A 16807-nucleotide genomic window follows, 5' to 3' on the forward strand; every position below is an offset into this window, starting at 1 on the left:
CCCTTGACCGATTAGCCTCAAATTTTGAAGGGGGATATCCGTAGAATCACAGGATGGTTTTAAACCTGGTTTAAACATTTTTATTTTAAGTTTTTTTTATGGAGAAATTTCAGTTTGCAAGCAAGTATCGAATAAAGAAGAAAAGCTGTTAAAAATAATTTTACAATTATTTTGATAATCTGAGATCTCTTTTCCTGATCTTGTCCAAGAAACAGCTTGCCCCCTTTCCTGGGAAAACGTGAAATCAAACATTTATATTTATAAAATTTTTTGCTGCCCTTTACATCTTTTTAATAATTGTTCTTCTCTTTTCAAAAATATTCATAAAAGAATGAATGAGATTTAAGAAAAACTGTAAGCCAATTATTTTTACTGTTGAGGTCAAAACAGTTTATAATTTTGAAAACATTTACTACAGATTTACACTCAAAATTGTTGCAGATTTTTTGTTATATCTCATGCAATTTTTAATAAATTTTTATGAAATTTTAAAGAACAATAGAATAAGCGTTTACCCAACAATCTTTTTAAAAAATTTAACTTTAAAAAAATTGCTTTCGCTGATTTTCTTGTTCAAGGTTCCAAAAATATGTTTTTTAACTTTTTAATTCCTTTTTTATCCCTAAAATCAAAACAAACCAAACATTTTGAAAATGTTGTCCAATACATCGATAATCCCGTTTTTTTTTATACTCACCCTTTAAATGGGAGAACAGATTTAACTTTAATAATATAATCCATTTTGAGAACTTTTGAAACAAAGGATGAGACTTAAAACACGATTGTATGGAATTTATTGAGTTCGTTTGCCAGGGTTCCTTGTAGACCAAAACTGGCTTATTTCTGTGTTTAAGCAATTAGTAAACCTTTAAAATACTCCCTTAAGAGCAGAAACCGAAAATCAAGCTATTTTCAGAGTTTAGGGTTGTCTTTACAATCTCATTCTTTGCGGGTAACCCTGTATCCAGCCTGCCTCCATTTTAATCTTGGGAGGTCGTCTTCTGCCAAGAGTTGGACGATTTGTGTAATACTGGACACATACAAGCATTTTAGTATGCACCTGACAGGTTCTACAGATTTGTCTCCGGTCCATGAACCACTAGTAATCTTGATACCATCTACAAACCTGACAGGTTCTAGAGATTTGTCTCCGGTCTATGAACCACTAGTAATCTTGATACCATCTACAAACCTGACAGGTTCTAGAGATTTGTCTCCGGTCCATGAACCACCATTAATCTTGATACCATTTACAAACCTGACAGGTTCTAGAGATTTGTCTCCGGTCCATGAACCACTGGTAATCTTGATACCATCTACAAACCTGACAGATTCTAGAGATTTGTCTCCGGTCCATGAACCACTATTAATCTTGATACCTGTACAAACCTGACAGGTTCTAGAGATTTGTCTCTGGTCCATGAACCACTAGTAATCTTGATACCATCTACAAACCTGACAGGTTCTAGAGATTTATCTCCGGTCCATGAACCACTAGTAATCTTGATACCATCTACAAACCTGACAGGTTCTAGAGATTTGTCTCCGGTCCATGAACCACTAGTAATCTTGATACCATCTACAAACCTGACAGGTTCTAGAGATTTGTCTCCGGTCCATGAACCACTAGTAATCTTGATACCATCTACAAACCTGACAGGTTCTAGAGATTTGTCTCCGGTCCATGAACCACTAGTAATCTTGATACCATCTACAAACCTGACAGGTTCTAGAGATTTGTCTCCGGTCCATGAACCACTATTAATCTTGATACCATCTACAAACCTGACAGGTTCTAGAGATTTATCTCCGGTCCATGAACCACAAGTAATCTTGATACCATCTACAAACCTGACAGGTTCTAGAGATTTATCTCCGGTCCATGAACCACTAGTAATCTTGATACCATCTACAAACAGCTTATAGAGATCCTTGTATCCATCATACGCCAAACAAATATGCCTAGATATATATCAAGCTATAGTACAAAGATCAAGTTTTAGTACACAGATCAAGCAATAGTACAAATATCAAGCTATAGTACAAAGATCAAGCTATAGTACGAAGATCAAGCTATAGTACAAAGATCAAGCTTTAGTACAAAGATCAAGTTATAGTACAAAGGTCAAGCTATAGTACAAAGATCAAGCTATAGTACAAAGATCAAGTTTTAGTACACAGATCAAGCTATAGTACAAAGATCAAGCTATAGTACAAAGATTAAGCTATAGTACAAAGATCAAGCTATAGTACAAAGATCAAGCTATAGTACAAAAATCAAGCTATAGTACAAAAATCAAGTTGTAGTCCACAGGTCAAGCTATAGTACAGAAATCAAGTGGTACTACAAAGATCAAGCTAGCTAGTACAAATATCTATAAAGTTTTAGTAAATATACTTTAAAATATCTTAACTCATCAAAGCTTCTTTTGAGTTGTTGTAATTGATTTTGTATCTTACATATCGTCTATTACATTTACCTTCATTACATTAAATCCTTTATATTAACTCCATTAATTTACTTGATTAAATTTACTCCATTACATTTACTACATTACCTTTACTCCATTACATTTTTTTACCATTAAATTTCCTCCTTTGCATTATGTCTGTTACATTTACCTCCATTAAATTCACTCCATTACATCAAATCCATTAAATTTACCTCCATTAAATTTATATCCATTAAATTTACTTTATTTCATTTACTCCATTACATTTACTCCATTACATTTACTCCATTATATTTACTGCATTACATTTACTTCATTACATTTACTCCATTATATTTACTGCATTACATTTACTTCATTACATTTACTCCTTTCCATTTACTCCATTACATTTACTCCATTAAATTTACGTCATTATTACTCCATTATATTTACTGCATTACATTTACTTCATTACATTTACTCCATTATATTTACTGCATTACATTTACTTCATTACATTTACTCCATTACATTTACTCCTTTCCATTTACTCCATTACATTTACTCCATTAAATTTACGTCATTACATTTTCTCCATTATATTTACTCCACTACATTTACTTCATTACATTTACTCCATTATATTTACTGCATTACATTTACTTCATTACATTTACTCCATTATATTTATTCCATTATATTTACTCCATTATATTTACTCCATTAAATTTCCTCTATTACATTTCCTTTATTAAATTTACCTCCACTGATAGAAGTCTGGCATATCATTATGCCAAGCACAATATTTGGTATTCCGTTTACAACCACGGAAAGCTGATCGTCCAAGATGATATTCTCAAAAAATGATTCATTAATATTTATAGAAACTTATAATACTTCGATACTTTTGAAAAATATTGATTACTAGCTGAAGCGCCCAGCGTTGCCCGTGAAATAAAAATAGATTTATGAAAAAAAAAATTTTGAATTTTTTTGTTACCCCCCGGGTACTCAAGGGATTCCTTTAAAATTTCCGCCCATTCGGTCCAGCCGTTTGGACAGCTATAGCCGCTGACATATAAATATAAATACAAATATTTTGTATTGAATGACAATATTCCATACATCTATATATATATGCTTTAATTAAGACAAGTATCATTATTTAAAAGTACTGAAGAGTTTAGGCGTAATATAAAGTGGACCTAGTAGTATGTCCGATGCACAACGTTGACACTTTAACATTTCTGTAATCTGGAAAGTGTCAAATTATAACAGTTTCAATCTTTGACACCGCTGCTGCTTAAACCCGCTAGAAAACCTTCATTAATCAAACAAAGCTCTGATAAGGTTACCGTTGTTAATCGGATTTGCTACTTTGTAACAGAAGAGTCACTTGAAATTATGTCTACTGTCCCTTTAAAAGTACTAAAACCCAAATAATTTATCAAGTACAATAGGTGGCTGCGTGGCAACGGAGAAATGGACCAATTATACACGACGTCACTAGTGTCATATATAACTGTAAGCATGAAGAGAGGCTTACTTGTAAATGAACTATAGTTAATGATAGCAGTGGGAGGGATAACAAGTCATCTCTTCTTTCTCGTTTAAAAAGATTCAACCGTTAAAAATTGCAAACCTGGAGAATGCTTTGAACGCATGTTTGGGCCTTGGAGAACCCAAGTCACCGTTGGACAGGGAATTATATTTTCTAAGTGTGAATTCAAGCCAATAGGCATAAGCCACGGCTTGACATGAGGCAGAAGGAAATATTATTGGCCTGGGCTAAAACCGAAAATAAAGTTAGTGTTCATGAAGAATCCGAAGAAGGAACTTTAAGTCGTCGTATGAGGTGAAAAGGCGGAGAGTCTGTCAGAGAGCTCCGGCTTTCCATTATTCTTTAGTATTATTTTTTACTTCTAAATACATTTTTTCCTATACTCTGTGGATTTAGTCTCATCAGTTTTAAGGCTTTAGATTTCCTTTATTTCATACCATCTTTATATGGTAACAATAACAACGAAAACGAATGTTTCTCATACTAGTTGACATGTTTTCCAAGATTAAATAAAAAAGTGTTTAAACAGAAAATAAAGAACACATAAAATTGCACTTATTTTACTGTAGGATAAGCACTTTATTTTAAAATTATCCCTTTAATTGATAATTTTGTCGGACACTAAATCTGAATTGACACTTGTGACGTCAAAATACAACTATTGTACATATACACATTGTACATGTAACATATACACATAGTACATATTCACATTGTACATATACAAATAGTAAATATACACATTGTACATATACATTGTACTAGAGTCTATTTTTTGAAACCTGAATAAAGTTCGTTAGCATCTTTATTCCCAAAAGCGTAGGTGAACAAATACATCCGGGGTCGGGTAAACAGAATTTGGAATCTAAAATATATTTTTCTATTTTGTAAATTAATCTTTCACAGGATTTTTTATGTCCCCTAGAGTCACTAAAGGCTGTCTGTCTTCTCATCATGGGCGTTTTCAGGAATTTGTCAAGGGGGGGCATACTTTTTTCTCTCCAGGGGGGGGGGCTCAGCACCCGTTGGGACCTGATAACCCTCTAAAGACCATATATTTCACTGGTCCAGGGGGCAGGCTGAGCCCCAATATCCCAGCCCCCGAATCCGCCTCCGCTTTTAATTAATCTTTTTTATTGTTGTTCTTTTTCAATTTTAATTTCCGGAGATAGTAACTTTTAAGATGACGGAACTAGTTTGCTGCATTAAATTCTTAAGATTCCAGCCTGAGTAATTAGTATTTCCACGAAATAATTTTTTTTTTAAATAATTGACATTTCAATAAACTTTCAATCAGTTTGGTAAAAAAAGAATAAAATATTACGCGAAATGACATTTGCGAATGATTTCAAAAATTGCTGTTTTTTTCCGCGTAAAAGTTTTACGCAACAAAAGAAAAAGTTTTGTAAAGAAATAACAATTGAAAATAATCATTTTTCCAAATATATAAACATGGTTACCTAATTCATATTTGATTAGACAAAACTTTCAAGGGTACCGTTGTGAATCGGGTAATGCTCAGTTGGAATAGTTTAAACCTGTGACAGAACGTGAAGGAGATAAGATCAGTTGGAATAGTTTAAACCTGTGACAGAACGTGAAGGAGATGAGATCAGCTGGAATAGTTCCATTAAAGAATGCCCAGGACGTATCTGAGGTATATCCATCTACCTGACAAATAAAACCACATTTTAAACTGTTTCGCAATATTTTTGTCTTTCAATTAAAAACCTTCAAAAACAGCATAGGAAACCTATTATGAAATATTCAAAATACATAGCCAAATACAAAGATATCAAATATCAAAAGCGAACAATTTAGATTAGAGTAGTGAAAATAGGCTTTAAAGGTCAGATTCTTTGAACTTAGTCATGAAAGACCCATTTTAAACTGGCTGAATTTCTTATTAAATAACGCTGATTTGTTGTTTGCTTTTTTCTGCTGATTTTGGACACAAAATAGATAATACAGTGGTAGGGGTTTATATCAATACAATGAAGACGACCTTTCAATTTAGTTTTCATTGCTAACAAGCTTTTTTTCAAAATACAAGTTTACAGTATGTATATTGTGTATCCATGCTGTTTGAAAGCATGGTAGAAATCAATAATAAAATAATAAAAAAAATCATATACTAGGACGGACCAAAACGACATAAAAACATTATAAAAATTTATAAAAACATGAGCGCTATACAAGATTTCTCATTACAAACTAAAACGTATGTACCAGTGTGACTTTGAATGTACCAGATGAATACATAGAATTTGCAACCTGCTGGATCTCACTTCACTCCTGCTTCTTTCTAGTTATACCCTTCATATTTGCACCCTGCTGGATCTCACTTTACTCCTGCTTCTTTCTAGTTATACCCTTCATATTTGAACCCTGCTGGATCTCACTTCACTCCTGCTTCTTTCTAGTTATACTCTTCATATTTGCACCCTGCTGGATCTCACTTCACTCCTGCTTCTTTCTAGTTATACCCTTCATATTTGCACCCTGCTGGATCTCACTTCACTCCTGCTTCTTTTTAGTTATACCCTTCATATTTGCACCCTGCTGGATCTCACTTCACTCCTGCTTCTTTCTAGTTATACCCTTCATATTTGCACCCTGCTGGATCTCACTTTACTCCTGCTTCTTTCTAGTTATACCCTTCATATTTGCACCCTGCTGGATCTCACTTTACTCCTGCCTCTTTCTAGTTATACCCTTCATATTTGGACACATTCACGGTTTTTAAAGAAATACCTTTGCCTTGCCGTTTATGCCAAATATTTGGATATTTTGCTGGATTTAGTAAATACTTTTTACCCTACCCTTCAAGCCATTTTTGTTAGGAAATGTTTTTTTTCCAAGTACAGTCAGACCCATACAACTGTGGAATAGAAAGACAATTTTTGGACACAAGTTATGATTTTGAATAGTCCAAAGAACATTAAAACCAGCAATTGTGCAGTGTGCACTGACCCATTTTACTTAGTATGTAAATTTCTAATTGCTACTGATTAAACTACAGTGAAACCCTTAAAAACGAATACATCGAAAGAATTCATCAAATGTCGTATTCTTCACTTTCTGATAATGGAATGTTGCAGATATTTAGTTTTTTAATTAAATGATTATATGGAACTCTTTAAAACTGTTTCCACATATTCATGGCTATTTGATTATTTTCGCAAATACTGAAATTTACGCAATATAGTATAAAACTCATAGAAAAATTGTCAAGACGACATTTGATGAATTCTTCTGATTTATTCGTTATTAAGAGTTTCACTCTATGTGCTATATGATAAATACCAAATACACACTAGATAACTTAAATGTCGAATCTTTCTATTCTACAGTTTGATGGATCTTACTCTAAATGCTAAATGCTATTATCTTACCTGGAATCTGAACACGGGAATATTATTTGTGTTTGGATTGATTTTCACATTGAACAGTCCTAAATAAACTACAGGGTTGATTTTCACATTGAACAGTCCTAAATAAACTACAGAGATGATCTTTACATTGAACAGTCCTAAATAAACTACAGGTTGAACTTTACATTGAACAGTCCTAAATAAACTACAGGGTTGATTTTCACATTGAACAGTCCTAAATACACTACAGGGTTGATTTTCACATTGAACAGTCCTAAATAAACTACAGGGTTGATTTTCACATTGAACAGTCCTAAATAAACTACAGGGTTGATCTTTACATTGAACAGTCATAAATAAACTACAGGTTGAACTTTACATTGAACAGTCCTAAATAAACTACAGGGTTGATCTTTACATTGAACAGTCCTAAATAAACTACAGGTTGATCTTTACATTGAACAGTCCTAAATAAACTACAGAGTTGATCTTTACATTGAACAGTCCTAAATAAACTACAGAGTTGATCTTTACATTGAACAGTCTTATCCTTCGTGGGTAACCCTGAATATGCTAGAATATTTATCTGAGTTTTGAACAATTCTAAACAAACAATATGCTTGTGTTATCTTACTATTTACGAGCAATATGATTAGTATTTTATCAGTTTTAATGTGATATTTGATAAAACTTTATGTTTAAATTATCTTAATACTGAAATCAAACTTTAATCACTTTTAAAAAAATTGACACTTTAGTAATTTGACAGGACTTTTCATCTTTTGCATAATTTCTTTTTTGCAGAGGTGAATATTTTCTTGAATAGTCATTCCGTCCTCTTTGAAAATTATTTTGGTCCCCAGAAGTTAGGGATGCTTGGGCCAAAAAAATTAGGGTTTTTATTCGCTGAATTGGGTAAAATAAATGATTTGATATTATAAATTCTGGGAAAAAGTATCAAAAAAAAATATGCCATATTTAGAATCATTTTCCTCCAAGTTTACCACATATCATCCCCCCCCCCTTTAAGGACTTTAATTCTTGGAATTCTACACCCCTGCTGTAAACTTATAAAAAAACAAATACCTTGTGCTTGGGTTTTCTTTATACAGAAAACCCAAAATAGAATCAGAAGAATTTGATTTATGTACAACATTTTTTATCCTTTGTACACTGTACAGTGTACACCATTATTTTGTTTCTAAAAACTTAGAAGATTATTTATTGTTATCATATCGAAACCAATTTGAGGGACAATAATGGAAAACTTGGTTTTTCGATTTTAATGAAATTTGTTAGTGAAGATCCTTTCCAAGACTGTTGTATATGTCCCATTAAGTGACTTATTTGTGTAGAAAAATACTAAATAGTTAAATAGCTTTCTATGAAGAGTTGAAAATATTATGAACATTATTCTAAACTTGATTGAGTATATTTTGCCAGAACTGCATAATTTAAAAGTTTAGCTCAAAAATTCCATATTCGCACTATTTGAGTATTGTTTGTCTTATTTTTCCTTTAAAACTTCTTAATTGAAACTGAATCTTAAAATATTTACTATAGAATTAGAATTATACTAACAAAGGTGTTTCAGACTAAAGTTAAAGGGATTTTTTAAGTGACTTCATGTTCAAAAAGTTGCAAACTCAATTCACAAAGGCACTATTTTACCCTTATCTGTCTAAGGATGATGGTGCTGTATGATACATAACTACAACAATACTATCACAAGAAGAAGTTTGTTCCCGTTTTAGTCGCCTGTACTCTATAGCTGTATATAATATATATGTACTGTACAAATTGCTCTATCTTCCTTTAAGTCTGTCTGGTTCTTTAGATGACCGGAGGCCGAATTTAAAGAATTTGAGCCGCGGCTTAAATTTTAGTCGCAATTTAAATATGGTTGGTTCTGCTTAAAACTGTATTCAATGTTTCAAGATTTAAGCCTGCGCTCAATTGAAATCGGTTTTTAGCGGATTTAAGACACGGCTCAAATTCATTAAATTCTGACACGGAGTATATGCAATTGAATCATTTTAAAGAATAAAGTTCAGAAGACAGAAACATCTCATATTTTTATTCTTATTTCACTCTAAATAAGATAAATCACAATAAACTATATATATCAAATACATTTAATCAACTTTAATCATTGTAATACATATATACTTGATCACAGGAGAGTATAATTACAGAGGATATTAGTTCAAAACTGCTCTTTGGACCAAAGTTGACACTGAGTTTCAATTTAGAGACATCAAACCGGTTTAAAACTAGTTCCCCTTGGACTAATATCTATATAGAAGTGAATAAATCATACATTTTTTTAACGCAAAGGCGCAACAAAGAGAAAAGGGTTGATTTCTTCCCCGTTATCCCCCCCCCCCTCCGACCGTTTAGGACCTTCCAATTCCTTCTCTGACTTTCCTTCTTAAAGAATAAATTCTAATTGCGCATTTGAAATTGACTAGTCAATCATATCACTTAATGTATACTTTTCTATGATATTAAAAGATTCTCTCATATATTTACATTTGGTATCATTTGTTGAAAAAACCTGTAAAAAGGGAAATATGGTTAAAAATATACATTTGTTCAAAAAAATGCCCCTATTTTATCACAGTAGTTTTTAGTTATACAAACTGTGGACAATTTTTACGCATGCTGTTCTTAAAAATATTTAAGTTATACTAAGTGTGGAGAACCTTTACACATTGGTGTCCTAAAAATAATGAGGTCATTTAATAGAAAATTCATCTTGAAAATAATTTGGAAATAGTTTTAGTTTTAAATTAATAAAATCAACAAGGAAAAAATACAAACCTGTTTAATCAAATAAATTTCTAACATTTTAATTTTTCCCCAAGCTTGAAAACTATCACCTTTTTGCCGTAAACATTTTTTTTTCATTTAATCTTTGCTTTTTTATCATGCACGAAACGAAAAACCTAAATTTAAAAAAAAATTCTCAAGATATGGCACAAATGCATATTATAAAAACACTTTGCACTTTGATTCTTTTTTTGGCGGATTTGAAGAGAATCTCTTCTTTAACTGTAATATCAGCATGTATCACTGTAAATGCAATATTTATAGAATAGGCCACCATGATGTACATAAACTACATTAACCTCACAACACAGGAATGATTCATCAGAGGTCCTGTCCGTAATGCCTCACATAGATTCAGGCTGCTCTATATTTTGCAATTTTAAGACTGGGTTGACTTTAAAGGGACTGTTCACGTATTTTCAGGGTAAACTAAAAACCCTACTGGAAGAGCAGAGATGATGTTTGATCTGAATTTATTTACTCCGAGCATGATGTTCTACTGGAAGAGTAGGGAAGATGTTGATCTATATTTACTGTTAGGATTGGAAACATAAGGTTCGCTCTCTAAACTATTCCTAAATAATATTTTTTCAAAAAAATTGTCTTTTTTGAAGAGACGGTAATCGTAATTTATAGTGATCCGCAATTTAAGGAAGGAAATGCCCTACGCACAACAGTTGCCTTTAAACCTTTATTTGACGCAATGATGTGGAATATATCGTCGTTTTTCTTTCTTAGAAAAAGCAAATGATTTTAAGGGTATCGATGTGAATCTGATTTGCCCTTCATTAAATGTAGGGTCTCTTGCAATTACGTCTACAGTCCCTTAAACCTTCAAACTTTTTTTGGTGAACTTTATGAATTCTCTTAAATCGAAAAAATATTTTCCTGGGATGAATAAGCTCCATTTGACCTGATATTCTCCGGTTTACCAACTAATCATACAATCAATCTATCAATCAATATTAAAATTGGTAAAAACCATGTAATCCTTTGTTCCGATATTGATCAATTTTGATCGAATCCGAATTTAAGTCAGAATGATTCATTCTCAATCCCCCCCTTTAAATTTCAATAAAACTTTCTTTAACATTAAAGTTTCAGTAGAAGAAAATATTTCCATTTGGTGTATAGCGCCACCTTAAGGATTTATCTCTAATTGAATAATTTAGATAGATAGAAATTTCTATTGATTCAGAATAGACACCAAACACATGACTTAACCCTGATAGGATCAGGCGCTAATGGACTCGGCATCCTAGAGTGTTAATGATAAAAAATTCAAAATTACGTTCCATGGCGCGGATTTCCTGTTTACTGTAGATCCGCCAAGTTAACATTTAAATAGAGTTTTCGCGCTTATAGCAATTGAACAATGTTAAAACATATTGCTTATGTACTGTACATTTTCTTATTTTCTATTCTACAGGAATCGGCCTTTATTTCAATACAATGATAACGACTTTCTGTTTAAACTTTGATTTCTACCGATTTAAACAAAAATAATTTGTAAACAAGAACAAACTGTTAGGTTAAGGAAAATACGCTTAGTTTTTGAAACGTTGCTGTCTTATCAATTTGTTTTTTTTTACTAAATGTATTATTAACATTTATAGCTTCTCTTGGTTTACATGTTTATCTGTATATTTTGTTTTTAAAAGCTTTTGTTAAACTTCAAACACTTTATAAAAATTAGTTCTAGTGCAGATCAATGAATATGAATATAAAGTAATTGCTCACTCCTTTTATATGGATGAAGTTCAGGATATATGGATTGCCAGTCACTCCCTTTATTTGGATGGATATGAATATAAAGTGATTGTCAGTCAATCCCTTTATGTGGATGCATATCAATATATATTAATTGCTGGTCAATCTCTTTTTATGGATGAATATCAAGATATATTGCTTGCCGGTCACTCCCTTTATATGGATGCATATCAATATATATTAATTGCCGGTCAATCCCTTTATATGGATGCATATCAATATATATTAATTGCTGTTAACTCCCTTTATATGGATGCATATCAATATATATTAATTGCTGGTCACTCCCTTTATATGGATGAATATCAAAATATATTAATTGCTGGTCACTCCCTTTATATGGATGAATATCAAAATATATTAATTGNGCATTCGAGAAATAAACGTTCGGAACCTTATTATTATCCTTTGTTATGGAGAGCGTTGAGAGGAGGAAGGCTTACAATCCAATCTCGAGAAATACTGCACGGTATATACATTAGGTCTTTAGGGAAATCGCTAGGTAGCGAAACAATGGATGCATATCAATATATATTAATTGCTGGTCACTCCCTCTATATGGTTGAATCTCAATATATATTAATTGATGGTCATTCCCTTTATATGGATGAATCTCAATATAAATTAATTGCTGGTCACTCCTTTTATTTGGATGCATATCAATATATATTAATTGCTGGTCACTCCCTTTATATGGATGAATAGCAAAATATATTAGTTGCTGGTCACTCCCTTTATATGGATGAATATCAAAATATATCAATTGCTGGTCACTCCCTTTATATGGATGAATCTCAATATATATTAATTGCTGGTCACTCCCTTCATATTTATGAATCTCAATATATATTAATTGCTGGTCACTCCCTTTATATGGATGCACATCAATATATATTAATTGCTGGTCACTCCCTTTATATGGATGAATATCAATATATATTAATTGCTGGTCACTCCTTTTATTTGGATGCATATCAATATATATTAATTGCTGGTCACTCCCTTTATATGGATGCATATCAATATATATTAATTGCTGGTCACTCCTTTTATATGGTTGAATCTCAAGATATATTAATTGCTGGTCAATCCCTTTATATAGATGAATATCAATATATATTAATTGCTGGTCACTCCCTTTATATGGATGAATATCAATATATATTGTTTGCTGGTCACTCCCTTTATATGGATGAATATCAATATATATTAATTGCTGGTCACTCCCTTTATATGGATGAATATCAATATATATTAATTGCTGGTCACTCCCTTTATAGGGTTGAATCTCAAGATATATTAATTGCTGGTCAATCCCTTTATATGGATGAATATCAATATATATTAATTGCTGGTCACTCCCTCTATATGGATGAATCTCAAGATATATTAATTAATTGCTGGTCACTCCCTTTATATGGTTGAATCTCAATATATATTGATTGATTGCTCTATGCCTGATCTAACTGCTGCTCTACTTGTCTTCTAATACTCTGCTCTGCTCTCAGCTGCTTCTCTCTCTTCTCCAGCAATGCTCTCAGAGCAAAAAACTCATCCTCTGATCCTACAAAAATATCCCGTTATTCTGGAACAAAATAATTTTACATGAAACTAATCCTTTCCTAAAACTCTGATTGTAAAATCCCTTTCTCTTTGCAACCGATGGTTTAAACCTTTGTTATTTCTAACTTTGACAATTATAATTGACAGAATTCATATTTTGAAATATTATACCAGGTTGCAAAGATATTAGAGTTAAAAATCAAACGGAAAAAATATTAAATACAACTGTATACTGCATGCAAACAATGCAATGTAATGTAATCTTCTCATTCATAAGTTCCAAGCTCCGGTTAATTAAGAATTAAGAAAGTGTCCAACCGGCCATGTTGGTGGTATCATTATCGGCAATATTAAATTTTAAGCAATTTTGATTTTTTTTCTTGTTCTCTATTTAACTTCAAGATTTCAAAACGCAAGCAGTTAAAGATAAAAATTTTGGATAAAAATATATCCAGCTTACTTTTGAGTTTGTTTCTGATACTGGAAAGTTCTGTGAGAGTATTGGCGAGCCTTTCCTCCAAATCCGACTAACAAATAAAATTACATTAAAGGGGACTGTTCATGTACTTTCCTCCAAATCCGAATAACAAATATAATTACAATAAAGGAGACTGTTCATGTACTTTCCTCCAAATCAGACTAACAAATAAAATTACATTAAAGGGACTGTTCATGTCCTTTCCTCCAAATCCGACTAACAAATAAAATTACATTAAAGGGGACTGTTCATGTACTTTCCTCCAAATCCGACTAACAAATAAAATTACATTAAAGGGACTGTTCATGTACTTTCCTCCAAATCAGACTAACAAAATGTAATTCTATTTGTTAGTCTGATTGTAATTCTGTAAAGGGGGCTGTTCATATACTTTCCTCCAAATCAGACTAACAAATAGAATTACAATAAAGGAGACTGTTTATGTACTTTCCTCCAAATCAGACTAAAAAATAAAATTACATTGAAGGAGACTGTTTATGTACTTTATATGACTAGTATAAAGAAAGAGCCCTTTTCATTTGTATCAGTCTAATTGACTTTATGTATCCTAACCATTAAACAATAGACAAGAGACAATCACACGGTAATTTAGATGAACTGGATCCAAAGAGACAATCACACGCTAATCTATATGAACTGTATCCAAAGTTCAACTATACTTTATTTTCGATCTATTTAACTGAATTTGTGGATTTTTTACTTATGTTGGATTGCAAATGTTTAAAACTAAAGTACATAACGTAACTTTGTTTGCTGGAATAATTAAGATATTATTTTTTATGTCTTGTTCGGATATAATTAGCTTCTTTAAGTTTGTTTAATTGAATAATTGACAAAACATTAAAATAGGAAATGCTTTTTTCCAAGAATTTTTTTAAAAAGTTCTAAAATATGAAAAAACCTGAATTCCGGTTGTAAGGCTCTCCTTTTCTTTTTCAAACTCTTCTTGTCGTTTATTCTTTTCTCCGATATAATTATTTATTTTCCTAAATATACATTTTTTTATTTGATAAAAATAATTTTGAAATAATTAATTTTTAAAAAAACGTGCTCTTTATGGTTTAGGCTGCACGGTGACTGATAATGAGCAATTTTGGCGAAAATCTGTACATTTATACTTTTTTAGGAAAAGTGTATGATCACAAGAAAAGGGTAAAAATGTGAAAATTCATGTTGTATTTGCATTATGCTTTGCAAATACCGTTCAAATTAGCATGCAAAAAATGGTAAAAAATTAAATGTTTTAAACCCATTTTAGTTCCTTCTGGATATTCAAAAGAATAAAACCGTTCAAACTGTTTTTACAGGGTCACAATAAAGTATATTTTCCAATATTATATTTACCTAAGTTTAGTGTTTACTGTTGCTTTCGCCATTATTTCATATTCAGTTCGTAATCTATCCAAGGTTTTCTGAAATCTCGTCTCTTCGTCAATTCTAAAAAAATATTAATTGATAAATTCTAAAACTGAGTTTCTACCTTTTGACTTGGAGTTGGTAAGAAACGGGTAGAATGAGTTAAGCTAACCAAGATCTAAACCACAAATTATTCTCACTAGCTAAGGGAATGATTTTTGGCGTATTGTTCCGTTTTGCTGACTTTAGTCTGCATCTTTACTGTACATTGTACATTCGTACAACTAGTCCTAGCTGCCAAAATGTCAGTCTGGTACTTCAATTGAACCAGAGTTTTCAGTGGCTATTTTTCTGGTATTCGGTTTGGTAAAACTTTATCTGTTACTTTAGGCAGAGCTGGTTCAATTACAATAGAGTCTGAGATACAGAGAAATTGTTACAGAGTGAATTTTTTCCCTCTTTTTAAAATTTGGATTTCAAACTATTAAAAAATGTCTAAATTACGGATATTTCGCCTGAATTTTAGGGATATGTCAAACAATATTATAATTAAAGAACAATTTGTTAGGAATTTTGAATAAAATGTTCTCAATATTGTAAATTTTATATAAAGAACCAAATATTAGCATTTTTTCAAACAAAATATTACCTAACTCTTGAAAGCTTGTTCTGAAGTTCTTCAATTGTTTGATCTTTTTTTAAAACTGCTTCTTGAAGATCTCTGTTTTCATGAAGAATATCATCTAAAGAAACATTTTAAGAATAAATACAAATTTTTTTGGTCAATGGTATGCCATGCATAAACAAGGGCGTACATCAGATTTAATTGGGGGGGAATATTATTTTAAAGGGACCCATAAAACTAGAATATGAATAGACGTTTAAGTTTCGTCTTCCTATTCCACAGTTTTATGTTTCTAATTGTATTTACCTAGTGTACTGAGTTTCTCTTTAGTTTTGATGAGTTCATTTTCTAATCCTGAATTATTCTTCTTCAAAGTTGAAGTTTCGAACTCGAGATCACGGAGTTTTAGTCCAACATTCTTCTCTTTCTCCAGCAGTTTCCTTTCCTTTTCTAATCTATTCTCTAGTTCAGCTCTTCTTCTTCTTTCTTCTTCTAGTTTTCCTGCCAGTTCTTCAACCTTCCTCTCCTCCTCCTCCCTCCTTCTCTTCTCCTCCCTCATCTCCTTCTCCTTGTTCTTGTTGATCTCCCTGGTGGTGTGCTCAAGGAGGTCCAGGTCGGAGCTCAGGTTCTTCCTGGTTTTCCTTTCCTCATCCAGCTCACCTTTCAACCGAGTACTAAACATTAAACAACAAGATAAAAGGGACTGTACAGTGTATAAACGTGATTTCAAGTGAACCTTCATTTGTAGAAGGACATGTCCGATTCTGAACGGCACCCTTTGTCTGATCTAGG

The 16807-nt window shown here is 32.0% G+C and overlaps 2 protein-coding genes across 5 annotated transcripts in view; both read right to left on the minus strand.

The window, feature by feature from the left end:
* Window positions 1-8598, minus strand: part of LOC111708162 (uncharacterized) — a 29815-nt gene extending 21217 nt beyond the window's left edge. For 2 of the 4 annotated variants that reach the window (XM_023481453.1, XM_023481456.1), the window contains exons 1-7: window positions 8457-8598; window positions 7392-7450; window positions 5582-5667; window positions 4779-4861; window positions 3197-3290; window positions 1852-1962; window positions 195-228 (exon numbers count right to left, since the gene is read on the minus strand). In XM_023481453.1, the coding sequence (XP_023337221.1) occupies window positions 195-228; window positions 1852-1962; window positions 3197-3290; window positions 4779-4861; window positions 5582-5667; window positions 7392-7450; window positions 8457-8526 (537 nt within the window). In that variant the 5' untranslated portion in view covers window positions 8527-8598. The remainder of the gene's footprint in view (window positions 1-194; window positions 229-1851; window positions 1963-3196; window positions 3291-4778; window positions 4862-5581; window positions 5668-7391; window positions 7451-8456) is intronic. The other 2 variants (XM_023481454.1, XM_023481455.1) reach the window with 2 other exon arrangements.
* An 834-nt stretch (window positions 8599-9432) lies between these two features.
* The window catches only part of LOC111708156 (trichohyalin), a 31686-nt gene continuing 24311 nt past the window's right edge, over window positions 9433-16807 (minus strand). The window contains exons 35-42 of the mRNA XM_023481446.1: window positions 16322-16689; window positions 16040-16133; window positions 15379-15471; window positions 14936-15020; window positions 13996-14062; window positions 13430-13536; window positions 11091-11137; window positions 9433-10777 (exon numbers count right to left, since the gene is read on the minus strand). Coding sequence (XP_023337214.1) covers window positions 10699-10777; window positions 11091-11137; window positions 13430-13536; window positions 13996-14062; window positions 14936-15020; window positions 15379-15471; window positions 16040-16133; window positions 16322-16689 — 940 coding nt within the window. The 3' untranslated portion in view covers window positions 9433-10698. The remainder of the gene's footprint in view (window positions 10778-11090; window positions 11138-13429; window positions 13537-13995; window positions 14063-14935; window positions 15021-15378; window positions 15472-16039; window positions 16134-16321; window positions 16690-16807) is intronic.

This window comes from Eurytemora carolleeae, unplaced genomic scaffold (assembly GCF_000591075.1).
Source record: "Eurytemora carolleeae unplaced genomic scaffold, Eaff_2.0 scaffold723, whole genome shotgun sequence".
Lineage (NCBI taxonomy): Eukaryota > Metazoa > Arthropoda > Copepoda > Calanoida > Temoridae > Eurytemora > Eurytemora carolleeae.